A 21,788-nucleotide genomic window follows, 5' to 3' on the forward strand; every position below is an offset into this window, starting at 1 on the left:
TTTAATTTTATATAAATTATCTTTACACTGTATAATATTCTAATATAATGTTAACATAAATAAACATTGCGATATTGCGAAATCACGATTAAAATATTTTTTCCATTTACGAAAAAAAATGTTTGTTTAAAAGGAAAAAATAAATGTCACGAATCAGTATGTAATTTAAAAAATACTGAGTTTTTTTATGGACAAAAATAATGAGTAAAAAAAAAACAAAAAATGGGGTGAAATGACGTTTTTTTTAAGCAAAAAAAACTAAAGAAACGGAATTTCTTATTCTAGGCGACTTCTATGAAACAAACGCCACATATCACCTTTCCGCTCCAAACTTGTGGTCTTTGTTTTTTTTAACCGCAATTGGCGGGCATGACGTGTGATGTCAAAGTGACGTAACGTATATCTGTCAACGTGACGTGACGCCAACTGGGAGCCGTTTTGAATGTACTTGTTTTTATTAAACGCGAAAATTTTGAATAAAAGCTTTTTTTTACACATTAGAAGTTATATCAAAGGAGTTTTAAAATTCCGTTCTGAATACTTAATCTTTTATATTTTTATCGTTATTCCCGATTTGTAAAAACATTTTTTAATAAGTGCAACTTTTTACTTTTATTTGGGTATTTTTCAGGCAAAAATCATTCGTTTACAGAAAACATTACAGAAAATTGGTTAAGAAATCAACATTTAATTTGTTATATTTTATTGTATTCGTTTATTAAAACCATAATTAACTCATTTAAAAAATTTACAAATATTGTCAAAAAAATAAACTTTGGTTACTTTATTTATCTAATTTATTAAAAAATGGCAAAAAGCAAAAGTAATCATAATATTTTTAGCAAAGTAAAGTGCGTTGTAAAAATTACTGCGTAAGCTTTCAAGATATATCTATTTTCTATAGTGTAATAATATTGTGCTGCTAGTGAAAATTATGCAAAGGTAGAATTTCTTTATATTTTTTTTGGCTTTTTAAAAAAAATTAAAAGTGAATAAATACCAAAAGTGTAAATTACAATAAATATTTTAAAGGTATATATATATTTTTAAAAATAAAATATTCCCTGCTATAATATATTGATAATGTGAAATATTATTTTTAAAGTAAAAATACACTTTTATAACATTATCCGTGTAACACAGTTTTTTATATAGATGTTAACAAAAAATAATCAAATCTATTCGCATTTCCAAATTCACTCATGCATACTATTTTTGACTTAGTTACATTACACATTTTAATGTTTTGTCAAAAATGCATTCAAAAGTTTTATTTGCCACTTTGCAGTTTTGTTCCATGTTTTGTTTTGATACAATTTTAAAAATCATTTAGCAAAAACAAAATTTGCATTGACTGATTTATATATATCTATTAGTGCATAGAACATCTCCCTAGTAGCCAGATTATAGTGTCTTATTCTTTTGATAAATAAAGACAAAATGGTCAGTTAAGCTCACATCCAGTAACTATTAAATCATCATCATCGCAATTCCCTTTCCGCACTCAATAGTGCATATGACATTAAATTTTTACACCAACTACAGCGTATCTGAATACTTTTTGTTATTATTGTATTATACATGAAGATAAGATGATCAATTGGTCAGATTAAAAAAAATATTCCTTTAAAAATAAAATGCTCTTATCGACCATGTCGGAAATCAAACCTGGACCTCTCGCATAAAAAATATTATGACCATTTGATCATAATGCGGATAGATTCGTAAACAGTATTAAAAAAAATAGAGTACCTTCTAACAGTTATTTTATTTCTTGAGATAACTTTTGATTGGTAATTCTGTCTGTTGTCAAACTAGTGATAACTATTTTTTTTACATTTTGTGCACTGTAACTATATTCAAATTAATCATAAAACGCGTTAAACTCAAACAATGCTTTCAAATATTGAAAATTTACTTAGTAATTCGTATATATTTGCCAAACGCGTGAACAAATTAACTGCGTGACAAATTTGATGACGACATTATTTTTAGTAATATATTGTTTAATCTTCCCCGATTCTGGAATATGATGCTATTGGATTATTTCCTAATCAGCTAAGTTAAATTCATGGACTTTAAAAATAAACCAACAACTCACGCAGTATTGGAATCCAATAAAACACCACCATTTCGGAAATACCAGCAGATTCGATTGAAAAAATGATCAAAAATTAAACCGACAAAATACGCCATGTTACTGATGGTCACGGAGGACATTTGTCGGATATTATTTTTGAAAAATGATTGAGTATTTTCATTCTCAAAACACAATGAAAAGAAAAACTAGTTCCAACAAATGTTTGCTTTTATTATTTTAATTTTCAGTTTAAAACACTCGATATATCTGTTATATCAAATTGGTATTAATAAGTCCTATTGGGGCATTAAATGTATAAAGCAAACAGAACAAAAAATCAATTTTCAGGGAACGATAAACAATAAGGAAAGAATTTACCATAGTACCTATACATCGACTAGTCTGGTATTTTTTGTATACTGGGTGAATAGGTTAGTCTTATACAAATATTGATAATGTTCTATTATGTAGGTGGATTATTTACTCTGTTCGGAGGGCTGCTACTTATGCAATCTATGGAACTAATCTTCATGCTGCTATCTAGAGGTGTAGAAGGTGTCAAACATATTTACAAATATCTTTTCCCTCTAATCTAAGCCTGCTAGAAGGGTAAGGACTGGTAGGGCCTATTGATTTTACCACTTACCAAGGGTCATCTGCAAAGCTGTTAGGAAAATAAATATTTCCATACGTGTTACTAACCAAAATCGGGATCAAATCAATTTTTCTTACAATGAAAGGGTATTTATAGATAGATTGAAAAAAATATCATAATATTAAGAGAAGCCAAAAAACATTTCGTAATGGATCATTTTGTCATAAAATTAAGATGTTTTGTTAACTTACTGCAACCAAAGTAAACACGTTATTATTTGTTATTCAATGTCCTTAAAAAAAAAATTTTGTATGGATTGTATATTTAAAAGTAAATTTTATGTTAATATATCGATATTGACATATTACAACAGAGATGAAGAACATTCAAGAGAAGACAATATAGAAGTCCAGGCATCTACAGGGCCTATGACCTGTCAATGGCTGGTTTGAGTGGCCACTTTACACACTGTGTAACATTCACCATTCTGCCTATATTTGAACATCTATATTCCTTCAATTCTTTCACTTGTTGATGTTTGTAAAGTTAAAGAGCTGAAACCTTTATTTATGCGGGTGAGATTCATCTAATTGAATTATTTCACCTACATACTAGGCAACGCCTGAAAATATTATTTTTTCAATTTCTATACTTCTTCATGGACCGGGTAATTTATGAACAATATTTTGAGTTTGTCCAAATTTTTGTAGACAAGAACTGGATTCAACTCCCTTGGGATCTGTTTATATTAACATACTACAACAGAGATGAAGAACATTTAAGAGAAGGCAATATAGAACTAATAGAATATATATTGCCTTCTCTTAAATGTTCTTCATCTCTGTTGTAATATGTTAATATAAACAGCTCCCCAGGGAGTTGAATCCAGTCCTTGTCTACAAAAATATGGACAAACTCAAAATATTGTTGATATCGATTTGGAATTTATGCAGTTATTAATGTCAGCGATACGATTAAAACAGTTTATTTAAACTTTAATTGAGTTAAAACGTTATTCTGTCATGTAATACCAGAATAAAATAATCTGTTGTACAATTTTTTTTTCAGTTGTTAATTTCTAAAAAAAATGTGAGTTTCTTCCTCATTTTCAAAAATAACCTATTAATTTAATAGAGTAATGTAACTACTGAATTAAATTTCAAGTAATGCATTAATTTTATTTGGTATACGGAGAATAAAATAAAGTAACACTTCACACTTGCCTTCTCTGCGATTGTCTGAATGAAGTTATGACAACCCCAGCTCTTGGTTGGCTGGCCTCTCTTCGGCAAGTCTGAAAAAATATTTACTTGAAAGTTTTGCTGGCACTTAAGGTTCATCTTATTTTTTAATTTTTTATTTGTTCCAACCTGGAGTAAATGATGGGAAAGTGATGATCTGTGAGAAGCTGCCGATGCTCTTCTGTCGATGGAGGCTCTTCTTTCAGCACTCCACCAGCTGGCGCAACCAGATATTGGTCCTTCTCCGCGTCTTTCACTAAAAATATAATCCAAGCGTTATAACCTATTAGTTTACAAACGAACTAAATTATTTGAAAAGTGTTTTGTTTATTAAATGAGCGAATGATATTGTAAAGGTTCCTTTCATAGAATTAAGAATAGTCCAGAAAACCGCATACGCACATCAAACAGAAGGCGACTCAACTACTCATAAATGACTAGGTTTACGTTTCGCTTCATTAGTTTCTTTGTAGACGTCGCTCAGTTCGCAACTCCTGATTTGAATTCAACTATGCCGTGTTGTGTTCTTTTGAAGTGTTGAAATACTGCTAGGATCTTAAAGAAACGAGATGGCATCACATTTCATGTGTAATTAACAAACGAATGTTAAAGAAGCAAATGAATTACTTAAAAATTTAATTATTTTTCCATCTTGTCGAAGAAACAAAATAGAAATTTTGTTAGTATTGCCAGGGTAGAATTTTTTTTTGCCCTACTTTACTCATTCAATGAAAGAACTAATGAAAATTAGACCTCGGATTAAACAACGCCGTGGGGGACATTTGAACGACATTATTTTTGAAACATCAAATATTATTTACCATGATATAAAAATATCCGTTTTGTGTCAAATAAAATTTGTTTTATATTTTAAGTTCAAAGTCCTATTATTTCATTACTCTTACTAAATGACCCTCTATTTATCTTATCTGTTGTGTCAATCAATGTTTCCGCGTGCACAATACAATTTTAGAGAAATTTACAGATTGCTTTTTTTTACCTTACATTTGTGTTATGATTATTTTTTTTCCCATCAAGCAACATTACCCGGCGACTTAGCGTATGCGCGCGGCGAAAGTGTGTCTAAGTGGGGGAATTATTGGACACAGTCTGATGTATTCAAATATAATTCTACGCTTCTTCTGGACTATTCTTAATTCTATGGCTCCTTCTTATATTTCCTTAGCTGTGGACTGCAATGACAGGCGCTGCCTTTCAGAGTAAATGTATTATTGGATGATTAAAATTTAAATCAGAAGCGCTTTGGTACTCCAGGGATCCCGATGAAGACAAATGTTGTTTTTAGAGCTAGGAAAGCAAGGCAAAAAAAAAAGTGAGCATATTTCACTACCTTATGCAAGTTTTTACAGCCAATGTGGGTATATCCACACTTACCACACAACTAAAATATGCATCTTATTCACTTGAACCTACCTACAGAAGAACACCAAATGCAAACAGACATTATGATAAAGAGCCATGTAAAATAAAAAAAGTCTAAGATTTGAAATGTTCATAGCACACTTTATATTTTGTTTTATAATATTACCCAATTTTCAAAAAATATAAAATGCCCTGAGTTTTTCAGTTTACCTGGTAATTTATAAGGTGTAAGTAGTTTATGACATTATTTTTTGCCACAAATGTTTGAGCTAGATGAAGAAGATATTTTTTTAAAAATAAACCCTATGAACATCTAATCTTACTAATGGACATAAATATTTGATAACAAAATTCTTTGAATATATTATTAAATTTGACTACGCTCTAAATTTCAAAAGTGCAGATAACTTATTTAAATAACGAGTAAAATTTCCAAATATTTCCTAAAAACATAACGCAAACACAGTTTTTTTCAAACTAAATTACCTGGAAGCTCGTCTAGGAGTTTGTTCGGCAGAAGCTCGTCGGCTGTCACTATCAATCTGAAAAGTTGACTGTTCAATTAGCTGATTTTTCTCGAGTGTTTAAATAAAAACGTGAACATGATTCATTTTTTGGTTACCGAAAAATGTTGAGGAGATGTCGGCAACAGATCTGGTTCTCTCTTCATCATGGGTCTTGGCTTACTTGCTTCTTGCTGTTCAAAGCTATCATTTCTTTTATACTCTTCGGCTTGAGTTTTGAACGGATTGTACTGTTCCATTGGTTCTTTTTTGTGCATATGTTCAGGAGACTTGTACTTCTCTTTATATGGGCTCTCCGGTTTGAATTGTTCCTTGTATTGCGTTTCTTGTTTGTGGACTTCAGTTTGGGTGTATTGTTCCGATAATTTGTGACTATCACTTGGTTTGAAATATTCTGGTTGCTTTTGATGCTTTTCGGGGTCAGCTGGGCTTCCCACAAGCGTAACAGAACTAAGATTGCTGGGTGAAGATGGAGATGGTCCTAGAAAAAGAAAAGGAACTGTTTTTAATGTCGTCAAATTATTTTCATTAAAAATAGGTTCTTAATACGCTTTTAATATTTGTACTCGTTATTGATCCTGTAAAAAAATAAAAATACAATCTGGAATAATCCGGTCTTATTTGCAACATTACTAAAATATAACATCATTCTTACTAACATGGACTCAGATTTGTAAAAAATATTAGATTCTTTTAGATTTTTTTTGAAAACAAATAAGGACAAAGATAAAAAACAAAAACAAAGACAAAAATACTAAATCTACTATGCATATAAAACCAACACAACATAACACATTACTCCATAATACATTACTCATTACCACAACATAACACATTACTCCACACTCCATATTTTATAGCAATGGAGATACCATCACAAATAGAGTCACTTGTACATAATTATATTCTCGTTACATTTTGTATTCCTGTTTCGAAATTGTATTGGATTTATTTTGTGCTGTGTATGTAATTGGTGACATATTAGGTTTATGTTTTTTTTTGTAAGAATTTCATTTTTTTATACCAGCTGTGTGCCCAACAATAAGTATAAATAAATCATTTAAAAAATATATATATATATATTTTATACCCTTTAGAGTTTCAGAACTTGATGATGATGCCATAATTTTTGGAATTGTAAGTAATGAGCTGTCTTCTTCGGTTGCCTGAAATTAAAGTATTTTTATTTTACTCATCTATTAAAAATCTACTTTTATCATTATTTTTACATATAAAATCAAAAGTAGAAAAAAAAGTTTTTTTTTATTAGATTTTCTGAAGTACCTAGGCATAAACATAGCATAACAATGTGCGGATGGCCGGGTCAAAGCTGTTTGGGTTTTACCACCCTTGTTAGTCACACGTTATCGGAGTTATAAGAATTCCAATGTTTTGAAAGTCTAAGTAATATATTTTATTATTATTATAAGAGTTTTTCATTGCGAATCTAAAGTATTTATTGAACCTAATAATGGTCATTAACACCTAATAGTACAATTCAAGACATGACTGGGTCTGTAAATGTGTTACGAGACAGAAATAAAAAGTTGTTATATTTTGGGTTAAAGTTTTTAACACAAGTACAATTTTTAATGAAATAACGCCTTCATTTGCTATAAAAAAAAATTCTGCTGCTTTTTGATGACGCAGTTGGCTTTATCAGAAAGGGCTGTACATGAAATCTCAATTAATGTAAAAAATAACATTTTTTATAATTAGCGACGTATTTTTAATTTGCAGTTTTTTGTTTCGAGTACTAACACGGTATTAGTTTTATAAACAAAATAATTCTAATTATCATGTCTCTTATTTTAATAATCGATTCCTTGGAATATAAAGGTTCCACTTGACACTATTATTAATTACAATTTGTGAACCGTGTTTCTCAAATTGTATTAAATAAGTAGACGTAGTTGACATTTTCAAAACGTCCTAACTCCTTGAGTATCTAGAAGAGATGTCTATAATAGGAATAGAGCCTATTGTAAATTATTGGAACTGTGGCGACCCCTTGTAAAATAGTTGTGACACTTGCCTCAATCACGGGGGGTTTTGGGTTGAATTCCCAGAGAAACCGCAATAATTCAATCGGATTTTTGAAAACGTGGGTTTTAATTACTGTATTTCGTTACAATTATTGACAGCCTTCTATACAATTATTGAGAATGAAAAAAAAAACTTTAGTAATTTGATATGTTACATTTATAGTCATAAAATAAGAAAATAGTCGTGTAAATTAACTTGATGATTTTGCTTACCTTTGCATTGGAAGAACGTCGTGATCTTGGGGTAGAAGGTCCAGGAGAAAGTCGTTGCTCTCTCAACTCTTCGTCAACTGTAAAAAAACAAATATTTATCTTTAAAAATTAGCCGTTAGTAAATATATATCTAATAATTAAAAATTCAATTAATTTAAAAACGCAATGAGTATTTGACCAAAGCTTTTGCCTATTAAATATAAATTGAATCATTTAAGTTTGTTGATAGAAATTCTCGGTAGAAGTTCGTTGTAATTAATTTTTTTTAGAAATAATAGACGAGTGAAAAAATAACCCAATTAACTTATTGAATACCTATATCAACATTTTAAAAATCATTAAAAAATATATTCCGAGAGTAAAAAAGGAATATACGGTAATGCTTGTCTCAGCCTTATATTATGCATGAACCTCGACATATCACCGCTTCAGTTCGTTTTTGTCCAACAAACTAAAACACAAATCTGCAGAAAAAAAGCATTATTTTTTTTCGAAATAGGACCACAAATTAAGACAGAATTCGTTAAAAAAACCCCTTTAACAATTTTATAAATAAAGGCTTTCTCAGAACTCCTTTACACTTAACTCAACTTTGTAAAAAATGGTATGTTGGACAAAAAGGAACCAAAGCAACAATATGTGCATCATAGATAGTTTGTCTACACATTCGCCTAAAATATCGCATTTAAAGAACAAATAATGTAAACAACTGTGACAAACTTACATTTTTTTAAACTGCATCTCCAATTTCTAGTTGGATAATCGCGGTCACTTTGTTCTGAGCCATAACCTTAAAAAAATATTGTGTAATGTTAACACAGCTACAGTTAAACTAAATAAGTATTTATTCTAACATAACCAAGTGGTATTCATTTGAAATATATAAATTTGATATCTTTGTAGTCTTCTTTTATTATCATCAATTAACTACCACGATAAATAAGTACTAGTATAAAATCGAGAGGAGGCGGAGTGATTGAATAAGTTTCAAATTTGTTTGCAAAAAAATTCATGCACGATAAGATATAATTATGAAACATTTGTATTCAAGAATATGGGTTTGAATGGGTGGTTTAAAGGGGTTTTTTAAAATGACTCTAAAGGGGTTAAAATGGATGGTTCGACCGCGGCGGGACATTTCCTAGTCTTCAGGGAAGTGTATGTTGCCCTTGCGATAATACCATATAGAAAAAAATATATCTCCCCTTTGTAAACCCTGGACTATGTGTCCTTTGAGACATATCTAACAGAGTAAAGGGCGAATGAGAAACCTCGGGCGCCACAAAACCTGAGTAACTCCATCTAAAGGATGGGAAAAAAACCCTTACAGAAAAACTAAAAACAAATTAATACGCTTTTTTAAAGGTTTATTCAATAAATACAGAATAATAAAATTGAAACATTGATCAAAACTAGGGAATTCACAAAAGCATAAATGAACAAAAAAAGTATTTTAACAAATACTTGTGACATGTAGATCAAAAGAAGTTGATATTATGTGACATCAACGAAAGACCAGGTATTCTAAAATGCTGGACGTAACAATTTGGTAAGCTGCTTAATGAAGACTCAAATACAACAGATAATATAATAGACGTAAACTTGGGTGAAGACAATTACACTCAACCACCACTAACAATAGATGAAATAAGTCACTCAGTAAAATACCTCATATTATTCTTTGTTTTTCAATGTAAGTCATTGCTTTTTTGCGCTTTTTCACTGGACGCGTCTACCGTACAAAACTAAATTTGAGTCTCAATAACTTTTTTTTAAATGATATTTTATTTATTTACAAAGAAACAGATAATCGGGTTTAACTGTTATAAATAGAAACTAATTTAGCTACTCGTATTTAAAAATATTAGGGTCTGCCATCCAGTAACGTGCATTCACGTAATTTTTAATAAATAAAGCAACGGTGGCTTAAAAATGATATTGACCTGATACAGAACTAGTGGCACTCGCTTTCCGGCTGGCGCTGGCCTCGGGCGACGGGGCGCGCAGCTCGCCGTGCGCGCCACTCGGCTCGGCGGGCGCGCTCGCCGCGCCGCCGGCTGCGCCCCCCGCCGCGCCGGCCGGCGGGTCGCTCTCGGCGTAGAACACGCGGCGCAGCGCCTCCAGCACCGTCTCGCCGTCCGTGAACACGCGGTACGTCAGAAGGAATGTGTTGAGAAAGTCGACCGAGAGAAAACGGAGATCTGGAAAGAGGCAGCTTTATAATAATAACAGATTTTAAAGTCTTTAAATGCAATCTACCCGTTTGTCTTTTCAGAATGTAATATTGACGTAGTTATTTTAAAAAACCCAATGAATTGAAAATGTAACTACCCATCATAACCTATAGTCCTTAAAATAAAGCTTGATTAGAATGACAGCTGTCAAACTAATTTCATTAACGATGGTAAATTACTGATCACTGATCAAATCGATTTTATCCGTTATTTCATGCAATCGTGAAACTCTGTTTCCAAAAATTGATATAAAAAACGAAAAACAAGCCTATTATTTTGTGTTAAACATAATTGTTCACCAAAAAATGAGACATTTGTACTTTTTTCATGAACAACATCAAACGAATAATTTTTTTATTCGATCAATTTACATGGATAAATTTGTCCTATCTCTAACGTTTTTGCAAAATGATGCTACCTCGTAAGAACATCGTTAATAATTAGGTTAATTTTAACTTTTTTTTAGTTATAAGATGATTTTATATATTAATCTTGATTTATGATTTAAGCATTGTAATCAAAAATAAATTAACACGCCAGATACAAATGATTTTTTGTGTGTCAATATAAATAACTCCTTTGACGTTACTACAAAGTTATGTCGTCACTTTTTCTGACAACTGTCATTCTAATCATGTTACAATTTAAGGACTATAGTTACAAATTCAGGGCCCCGATTTCAATAGGAAGTTAACAAAATCATCTTTGACTGGTTCGAAATCTATATGTGTGTACAAAAATTACTATATTTGCACAAACATTTAAAATATTTTTATCGGTAACTTATAGTTATACATGTTTAAAAGAAAAAAAAATGTATGCATTTTCTGTTTTTCATACAGAAAACTTTACTTCACTTTGTAGATAAAATTGAAGATGAATGTTAACTTTCCATTGTAATCGGGGCCCTGAACTGCTTGATAAGTTGAAACGGTTGCAGAATGTTTGTAAACGTTATATCTTTCATCTTCGCAAAGTTGACTACATAACCTAATACCGCACGCAACTACACTGGCTCAGTATCGGGCACAGAAGAAACATTAACACTGTTTCACAATATTTTGAAAAATCTCACATTGCTTGTTTATCTGAGAGAGCTCTTCCAACCTTATTAACAACATGGACTATCTTTTCGTTATAGTTATGAGACAACCCTTTTTTCTTTTTTTCACATTTCTGGCTGGTCGATTGTAAAATAATCTACCCACTAATGTTTAAGACGACTTATTTACACTCACTTGTTCTTTATTAACATTTAAATCAAGATTGAAATATCACTATCTAAAATTTTCAGTTTTCCCTTTCTTTTTCTTTTTTCCTTCTCTTCTCTTCCTCTTTCCTCTTTTCCTCGCAAAGATTCAAATATTTTTTTTGTATTTTTTTTTGCATAAAAGTATTAGATTCTGCATAATTATCTAAAATATAAACAAGTCTTGTTATTTTCTAAAACTGAATGGTTTGGGTAGGTAGAAATAAATTATCTTGAGGCAATATTCCCACTCTATTCATTATATAAATATGTATAATTCCTCTGTACGTGTGATGTCACCGAACTCCACCTAAACGGCTTAACCGATTTACTTGTGGTTTTCGGAGAAATATAGATATTTGCGCTGTGCGTGATCGTAGATATTCAAATCTTCAATCCAATATGCAAAAAATAAGTAAGGAGCAATTATGTTTTATTCATCAATTTACCAGGGTTGCACTCGAGGAGAATGCATTTTCAAAAAAATGCAAAGATATTATTTTTTTGTGAATAAAAAAGTTTTTTTTTAAATATTTTCAAACAACATTTGTATTTTGTTTATATCAATCTGATTTTTTCCTTAGGTTCCTGATAATTTCTCCCCATTTATTTATTTTTACCGGGTTTTCGGTGAAACTTAAATAATATTAAATTCAATACATTAAAAAAAATCCTATTCTTACATAAGTACACCCCTCTGTTGGTGACGAGACTGGAGTTTGAAGTTTGACCAAGGTACTTATTTGTGATTAAATGCCAAAACTAAAAATTGTTATTATTCAAATATTGGATTTAAGTTGGTACCTAGGTACTTGTTTATGGTTGAATTCCAAAACATAAAAAAAATATATAATTTTCAAATATGGCATTCTTTTTGCAAACGTGAAACTCCGTTCGTCCACCAACAAAGTGGTGTACTTATATAGGAATACGATTTTTAAAAATGTATCGAATTTAATATTATTTTAGAGTCACTAAAAATCTAATAAAAAGAAATAAATGGGTTGAAATTATAGGGAATTTACGGAAATAATCTGATTGAGATCCACAAAAAACAAATTCTGATGGTAAAAATTCAAAAACAAACTTTTTTTATACACAAAAAACATCTTTCCATTTTTTGCAAATGCATTATTCTCGAATGCAACCCTGGTAGATCGATGAATAAAACGTTTTACATATTCAATTAAATATTTTAATATTTACGAACACGCTCAGCGCAAAGATCTATATTTCTCTAAAAACTGCACGTAAATCGGTTAAGCCGTTTAGGAGGAGTACGGTGAGATCACACGTACAGAGGAATTATATATATAAAGATAATGTGTTAAATAAATAAATTATCTATTTCAAATGCATACGTCACAATTTAAAAAGACTTAGAAAAAGTTTTCTACCCGTGAGTCTCTCCAGCAGGCGGCTGGGCGTCGCGTACCGGATCTGCGGCACCTTGCACGAGTTGAGCGCGCGCGAGAAGCGGATGTCCACGTCGTCCGTGAACAGGCGCGGGTCGCTGCGCACGCCCGCGCCGCCCGGCACGCTGAGCGGCGCGCCGTCGCCGCCGCCGGGCCCGCCGCCGCACACGCCCACGCCCGCCTCGGTCCACTGCGCGTTCTCCATGCACTGGGCGATGTCGCTGCACCAGGCGGCCTTCTCCTGCACGCTGGCTGCCACTACAGATTCGACGAAATTAGCAATCGACCTTTATTTTCTACAACAGATACCCTATACTTTCCTCCGGGTAGACTTAACTTGAGAAATGATGAAATTTTGTTTCTCGGCCATAATAATACTTATGGTGGTGTCCAGGCACTTCTACCAGAGAATATCTATATATATATATAATTTGCTGTCTGAAATAAACTTTAATACTCCTATTTGTCGCACTCGACACACTGTATTACTGAGCCACAACAAATGCAACACCAGAGCAGCTCAAAATTCGCTCTTAGGAAGAGCAGTTAGTAACTTTTCTAAAATTGAGAAGATGTACGATTTTGACATCTTTAACGACTCAGCTCTCTGCTTCAAACGGAAGCTGAGTCTTATAGATTTTAATGTTTAGTATTACTAATATTATTATTGTTATTATTGGAGCACATAAGGGAATTTGCTTATGTGTGTCCTACTTCAAAGTTTAAAGTTACTGTAATATTAGTATCATTTAGCCTCTTTGAAAATAAACAGAAACAATTAATACTAAACTAGGTACTACCAGAATACACACTACATAAACACCACATCTTATACACATCACTCCATACACCTCACTCCACGCATTACATTTCATACTCACAACAATAAAAACACAATCGCTAGTAAATTCACACAAAGCACAAATTTTTCTTACATCTTGTTGTACTGTTAGATAGTTGTTTCATATATTGTGTTGTGTACGTAATTGGTGCTGTGTTAGGTTTATTGTTTGTTCGTAATATTGTCTAGATTTATATTAACATAGCACTGTGTGCACAACATTAAATTTAAACAAATAAACAAATATTCCTCGTATATGTAAAAAATATGACTATTTTTTTATTTTTTTTATTTATTGGGGATATCAACAGTAATACATGTAACAAAATTATAACAAATGAAATATACAGTGAATAAAATCAATGACAGATATCCACAGAAATACATTAAATACACGTACAATACATACTAGTGTGTTTGAGTGAGTGTAAGTGAGTGAGAGGGTGGGTGAGTGAGAGGGTGGGTGAGTGGGTGTTATATTGGAATGAGGGTGGACATGTGTGTTAATATTTCACAAGTGTCAAGTGTCGAAAATATAAATATATATAAAATATTAGGAATAAAAGTTTAATAGTCTTTATATATTGAACACTCCATACAACATGTACAGAAGAGAACTAATAGGCTTGATTCATTCTCTTCATTCATAATTCATAAAATCATTAAATCAATTGCAATTTTCCACTCTTACTTTTCTTCAATCATCCTTTACCACTCCTTATCAATTTCCTTCTTTACCTTTCCACTATCTCCTTGTTTCGTCCATATTTATCTTATTTTAATTCATAGTATATTTATTATTTATATAGTTTAAACTTTAAGCCGTCGTCGCTTTATTACAGTATTATTTAGTGAACACATATATTTGGATGGTAGGCCCTACTATGTATACATTTTATTTGTTTTTTTTTTTTTTAATATTAATTTAACCTGTACATCTGTTTGTTTTCGAAATAAATAAAAAAAATAAAATAACTCGACAGGTTATCGGAAATATTTCAATCAAATTTTTATTTTTTTATTAGTAAACTTTAATTTATCATTAAAAAATACATAAAGAAATAAAAAAAAAAACAATTCACGTCAAATTCGACAAAAAAAAAACATGATCTTGTGTCAATAACCTATAATAAACTTTACTTAATTTTATTTTATGGAATTCAGATTGTTCGTTGAGATTTTTTAATTATTTTTCATTTTTTCTTGTATATTACTTATTAGTACATTATTTTTAATCTTTGTTTTTAATTTTTTAACTTTATCATAAATCTAACAAGTATTTAAATTTTACAATTTCTTCATTTTTATTACAATATGGTAATATTTTTATTATAATATATTATAAAAGTGTATGTATAAATATATATATATATAAACATATATAAATATATAAATATATAAATATATATATATATATATATATATATATATATATATATATATATATATATATATACATATATATATATATATATTTATACATATATATTTACAAATTACAACGGGGATGGAGAATACCTTAGATAAGGGAATATGGAAGTCAAGGCATTTATAGAACTTATGACCAGTCATTGGCTGGTTTAAGTGGCTACTTTACACACTAAGTAACATTCATCATTTTGCCTATGTAGGTCATAAGCCCTGAAAATGCCTAGACTTCCATATTCCTTTCTTAAAAGTATTTTCCATCACTGTTGTAATTTGGTAATCTTAAAGACTCCTAAGGGGGTGAAATCCAGTCTTTTGTCTACAAATATTTAGACAAACTCAAATATCTAATATATAAATATATTCAATAAATGCAGCTTTCAAACAGGTATTTTTGTATCTAGTGAAGCTGCTTAGAATACTTTCTTGCATTTTTTACATGCCAAACACTTATTTTGTATTTATTTTGTTAATTAACGTCCAAGGGCCATAAAAAAAATACATGCTTGCATACTTAAAAGTAAAACACTAAATCTACAGAAAAAGTTAAATTAATGAGAAAAGCAAGTATTGCAGGTATGTACTTTTTTTTTACCATAAACGCCATAAATCGGCTATGAATCAGCTTATAAATTATTTTGATTCACTTAAATATTACGTTAAAACTAAAGCCATATCCACTTACAGTAAAAAAAAATGATTTGAATTAGATGATTTGAAATAATTTATCAATTAAAATAACAACGTTAATTAACTTACCCAAGTGAACAAAAAGTTGAGTCCCTTTGTTGTCAAATATAATTTTAAAGTCTTTATTTTGGTAATTTTCTGCTGTTGAAGATGTTGAACACACTGAAGACGAGTCTGAAAAAAAATTGAAAAAACTGCAGCTCAAATTTATACGGAGAATGGCGACTTCGAAGTTTCAAAATATCCCTAAAATGTGATTAAATAAGAAAATTTAATTACTTTGAAGTTGTTGGATGCATTTAGAGTAAGTATTATTTAACTTGGTTAAGATGGGATTATGATAGGGTTTTTAATGAAATGTCATGTAACAGGTGCACGAAAAAGTGAGACGCACATACAAGGCATTTTCGATAAATTTACTTTAGTTCCGCCATTTAATTTTAAAGAGATTTTTTTGTTTAAGATTTGACTAAAGAGTTGAACTGAGACAGTGTACCAGGCCAAAAACTAGAGTATTTTTAACAAATTAAGTGTTAAATGAATATACATAATTAAATTAATTAAGCTTAAGTTTAACTGGGTTCTGGTCTGTTGTTTTCGTGGATTCAGGATAAGAGGTTCGAATCTAACTCTACGACAACCAAGTTATCATTTTTTAATCAAGAGTTATTTATAACTCGTTGAAAAGGGCCTCAAAAGTAAAATATTTGACATATTTGAAACTTTTAAAATCTTTTTGTCGAGTATTGTGAAGTACTTGAAATAATCAGTATCAGATTGCCAGCACAGGTACGCCTTTTCAGTTGGCAAACCTGATAAGAACCTCACTTGACTCTACACGAGGTTCTTTATGACGATTGAAAGGACATCGCTCGCGGCATTCTTTCGTCTTACCAGCTCGCAGGTCCCTTGGCCAGTTTTAAGTGTATTGTGAATTCCTATTGAAAAATTATGTGGCAAAATAGTATGTAACTTCTAGTTAAAAATATTTCAAATCTTATCCGTGTTAATAATTATTATAATCCCCACTCGCAAATCGCAAAAAGAAAATATTTGCATGTGTGTCCTCAGTGTACTAAATAACTTCTCGACCGATTTACGTGTAATTTTTAGTGAAATGAAAATCTTTGCCACGAGAATATTTATTTTAAATTCTTAAATATAATTATTTAAATCTTTAATTCATTATGAATAAAATAAGTTAATAGCGTAAATGTTTTTTATTAATCACCAGAGTTGCATTCAACGAGAAAGAATATGATTTAAAAAAAAGGAAAGATGTTATGGATTCCAATCCGATTATTTCCTTAAATTCCCTATTATTTCTACCCATATATTTCATTTAACTAGTTTTTTGGTAATATTAAGAAAATATCAAGTGACATGAAACGGTGCACCCCTGTTAGTTAGAAGAACAGAGTTTGACATTTGCAAAAAAAAATATTTATTTTTTTGTTAATAAATTATTTAAAGTTTTGGAATTCAACCATAAACAAGTACTAACTTTATTACTTGAATTCAATATTTGAAAACGAATGAGGTGTTTTAAGTTTTGGAATTCGATCATAAACAAGTACTTCGGTACCTACTTGCCAATAAAAAGTTACACCACTTTTGTGTCGTTAATTCAAAAGGTTTTTTTACCAAAGATTCTCAAGTAAAGTTTTGGAAGTATATTTGCTTAAGAGGAAACGCTGTCCGACTTTTCTTCATACAAACGTACTCTCGAAAAGAAATGCCGCGAGCGATGTCTTTTCAAGAGTCATATAGAACCTCGTATGGAGTCAAACTAGGTTCACATCAGGTTTTTCTACTGAAAAGAGGTTCCAGTGTTGGCAACCTGATATCAAGTACTTCACTCTACGCCACAGTGTAAATGTCATTATACTAAATGAAAAATGTTTTCGATATTGAAAAACAACAATTTTGTTTGTTTATACCGTCCATGTTCGGCTCCTCCACCAGCATGGCGTCCGCCAGGGGGGCGCGGCCCACCTCGGGCAGCAGGTGCAGGCGGCCCCCGGTGGCGCGCGTCCCTAGGATCAGGTGGTGGCTGAACAGGAAGGCCTGCCGCGGCTGCAGCGTGGCCCGGCGGCCCCGGGCGCCACCCCCGCTGCCCCCGCCGCCGCACACCTGGCTCAGGCTGCCTGCGAATCATAAGTTTTATTTTGAAGCAAATTCGAATATTTGACTGCTTGGTTACTTCAGCTAAATTGCTTATAAAATAGGTGTATTTTTCATTTTTCATACTTAGAGAATTATTTTGAGTACACAAATTCAAATTATTCTTAAAAATGTATAATTTTTATTTTCGAAGATAATTATCAATTAAGTTAGAATTTGAAAATAAAATAACCCAGTTAAATTATCCTATTTGAACTTTTTTTCACTAACATGAAATATATATGTCGATATCTAAAAATATACATAACATATTAATTTTTTTTTTTAAAAAGCCATTCGGTATTGATGAAATCATACCATTCATCAATATGAATTAATATTAAATCATCAAACAGTTTTTGGATTTAACAAATCAATGGAAATCTGCTGTTTCACACAATTCTTGAAAATCGATAAAAATAATGTTACGCATATATAAAAATAGCCATTAAAGATTTGAATGGATTGTACTTATTTATTTACAAATTCATTCAAGTTTGTTGGTAAAAATTAATTATATTCATCAAGAAGATACTTTAATCCACAAATTCGGAACAAGGAGTGGCCGGTTTTATCGCAATTGCGACATTTTCAAAACTTATATATGAGTGCTTGTATTTTAAATACTCAAAAGTCATTTGGATTGCCCTCAGTTTTTTGAGAGAATTTAATTTGTTTCTCAATGCAAAACTAGATCGCACATTTTCGAGTTGAGGTCAAACGGCTTATATCATATTTTTATTAACACATTATTGTTGCTTTTTAGTACAAAAAATATCTTAATTTTGGTTTTAAATTGAAATAATAATAAAATAGAAGAAGCAGCGAAAAATTATCACTGTTTACTTATTTAATGAGCTTTAAGCAATACAAGTATTCTATATATTTACCAAATAATAAAAAAATAATCATTCTATGCACCTTAAAACAAACTATTGAAAATAAAAAGGAAAAGTATTTCAGCCTTTATCTTTGATCTACAAAAATAAATTTATAAAAACAACAAGCTTTTTTGCAATGCAGATGAGTGACAGTTTTGTGCAACAAGCAATAAAAATATTGTGTTTCGTAATGGTAATAAAGCTTTCGGCAAAAGTCGTTGTTTCCCAGCAAATACGGATAACTCTATCTGATGGCAGGCAGAGAGAAGAACGGCATAGAAGTATGAACATTGAACATTAACAGTTGAAAAATTGGCTCTTGTCTCACCTTGCCTCACAAATACTTGGTTCACGTCCAACAAGATGTCACACCCTTCTATGATCATCCTTTCTACTGCTAAGTTCTTCCGAAGATTCTCTGTTTCGCTTACCTGTGTAAATTGTACAATGTTAATCAACAAACATGAACAAATGGAGACCATTCAAGTACCGAACTATTCGAAAACTGTAGGTAACTCACACTTTATTGTGGTTCACGTAAACTCTTAAAATTATCATTGTTCGTTAATGTCATTGAAAACTGCCACTTTTTGACTACTCAATAAGCTACAAGCTCGCTCACAAATTAAAATCTACAAAGCAAAGCTAGTTAGCAGAAAACTAGGTAAGTACTTGTAAAGGGAAGCTTTAAGTTTGTGTATAAAAGCAAAATATCAGTGCACTTTCTAAGGAAATCAATAGGTACTACATCTAGGAGGAAAAAGTCGATGGTACAATTTTTAATTTTAACACAGTTATTTAATGCTGTATGGAGAAATTAACTAATTTTGACGATTAAATTTGAGTTGCGGGAAACATTAAATATATTTACATTCGAAGGCGATATAGAAAAAGATTTTCTGATAGAAAAAAATCAGATGTTAGCAGCTGCTATGAAAAAAAAATTACTATTTTTACACAGGTTTAACGTAAAATTAGATAATAGTCATTAGGAATTTCGAGAGTAGATTTATATGGTAATATGGTAGTGCAAACTTGAAAAATGGATAGGATAATTTAATTTTAATTTCAGACCTCATCGTGCATCTGCCTGGAGAGGTCTTCCAACTGTTGCCTGGCATGCTGAAGACTTTTCCTCTCCACGTGGTCGTGAGGGGTATGGGCAAGAAGCTCGTGAAGTGTTATGATGTAACGAGGAACCTACGTATAAACGACGGTCATTAAAATATTAATATCTATTCGCCCATGTAAAGCAACTATTTTGCCCACCAAATTCGTTACGAAGAAATATTGAAGCTGGTAAGAATAATTTAATTGATATACTGTTGGGTTTGTAAGGTTTTCAAATGGTGTACATAATATTATCTTCTGATTGGAACTTTTTATTTTATTTTATTTACTTAAAACACAACTTTCCATAGAAACGTGACTATTGATGTTGTAATTGACCAACAATTTTAGTCTTGATTTTATTATTTGCAAATTTATCAGTTGTTTTTTGTATGAACTTCATTTACTTTTTAAAAATCAATTTTTAAAATAATCAGGTCACAGACAAAATAAATCAAACATTTTTCTCTGGGACTTTACACGTCTGTGTTTGTGATCAACTATTGAGCATCCTTCCAAAGAAATTTTAAATCTCGTAGTTTATTAATGAATAACAAATAAAAAATCAACCGTAAACTAGCACAATCATGATTTACTTATCGATGTTATTATACCTGATGCATCGGATAAGTTAGAAACGTCTCCAGCGACCTTCCTTGGCACGCTGGTTTCCCCTCCAAGCGAGAGAGGAGAGCTGCGAACTGTGCCCCTTGCTTACACTCGGTCAGAACTTGCAGAGAGTAATGGTGGCTTCGCACGTACTCCTGGTAAATGGACAGCATCGGCAGCAACATGTCGAACAAGTCACCTGCACCGGATAATTTTTCTACTCACAGATTTAAAGGAACTTCGGAATTGAAACAATAAAAGAATTGACACTACGGATTTTTGAAGAGTTGCACCTTCAAAAGCAGTACCAATTTATTTTTTGATGAAGGTAAACGACGAAATACTGAAATTAGATGAAATTATTGCAATTTCAAAAGTCACGTTGTTTTCTTAAATTCTGACCCGAGGTATGACAAAAAAGCAACAACTGTCAATAATATTCAAACTGGTAAATTCGAACATATTTGATTAATTGTTGCAACAAAACGGAGGACTCGTCAAGTACGTCTGTTTAGTTGAAACAATTCACGAATCCTCTACTCATATAATGCTATTCTGAATCGACTCCATGTACTCGTCAATAACTATTCCGATGTTGCTGATATTTTTAACATAAAGTATAATTTATATATATCAATTCTATTAAATCATTGCAAAGGTAGTGAACGGTAATTTACATTTGTTAGATTAAAGTGCTTTCTATGTTTACTTTTATATGGGAGCTATTGTGTACCATATTAACGCGTACGTATTTATTTTTTTAACAACCTTAATAATTATTATTATTACTATTTTTTTAATGTTTTTTTTGCGATAGAAAATATTTTTGTTGTACTCGTATTTTATTTAAGTATATTTTGTTCTTCCTAAATAAAAAATATAAAAATTATTTTGTTTTTAAAATTTTATATGCACATATTGTTCAATTTTTTTTATTTTTTACATCAAAGTATGTTTTTTATACGAAACTGCTGTGTTGTAGTATTTATGTAACGTAATAGTTTTTTATTATATTTTTATGTTTTTAACATGATATTGAAATGTTTATATTCTTTTAAATATGTATCTTTGTTAGGTAAAAGACAGT

General features: G+C 31.0%; 1 protein-coding gene across 1 annotated transcript in view; it reads right to left on the reverse strand.

The window, feature by feature from the left end:
• The window catches only part of LOC148281034 (ras-specific guanine nucleotide-releasing factor 1-like), a 67,297-nt gene that overhangs the window by 13,306 nt on the left and 32,203 nt on the right, over positions 1 to 21,788 (reverse strand). Inside the window, exons 12-25 of the mRNA XM_088227429.1 lie at positions 20,707 to 20,900; positions 20,057 to 20,182; positions 19,311 to 19,413; positions 17,879 to 18,085; positions 16,008 to 16,112; positions 12,962 to 13,237; positions 10,025 to 10,282; positions 8,806 to 8,871; positions 8,082 to 8,158; positions 6,914 to 6,989; positions 5,922 to 6,304; positions 5,786 to 5,841; positions 4,046 to 4,172; positions 3,899 to 3,969 (exon numbers count right to left, since the gene is read on the reverse strand). Of these exons, the coding sequence (XP_088083555.1) occupies positions 3,899 to 3,969; positions 4,046 to 4,172; positions 5,786 to 5,841; positions 5,922 to 6,304; positions 6,914 to 6,989; positions 8,082 to 8,158; positions 8,806 to 8,871; positions 10,025 to 10,282; positions 12,962 to 13,237; positions 16,008 to 16,112; positions 17,879 to 18,085; positions 19,311 to 19,413; positions 20,057 to 20,182; positions 20,707 to 20,900 (2,125 nt within the window). The remainder of the gene's footprint in view (positions 1 to 3,898; positions 3,970 to 4,045; positions 4,173 to 5,785; positions 5,842 to 5,921; positions 6,305 to 6,913; positions 6,990 to 8,081; positions 8,159 to 8,805; positions 8,872 to 10,024; positions 10,283 to 12,961; positions 13,238 to 16,007; positions 16,113 to 17,878; positions 18,086 to 19,310; positions 19,414 to 20,056; positions 20,183 to 20,706; positions 20,901 to 21,788) is intronic.

The sequence above is a fragment of the Micrasema longulum genome, unplaced genomic scaffold (genome assembly GCF_059751315.1).
Source record: "Micrasema longulum isolate JH-2025_06_02 unplaced genomic scaffold, ASM5975131v1 h1tg000502l, whole genome shotgun sequence".
NCBI lineage: Eukaryota > Metazoa > Arthropoda > Insecta > Trichoptera > Brachycentridae > Micrasema > Micrasema longulum.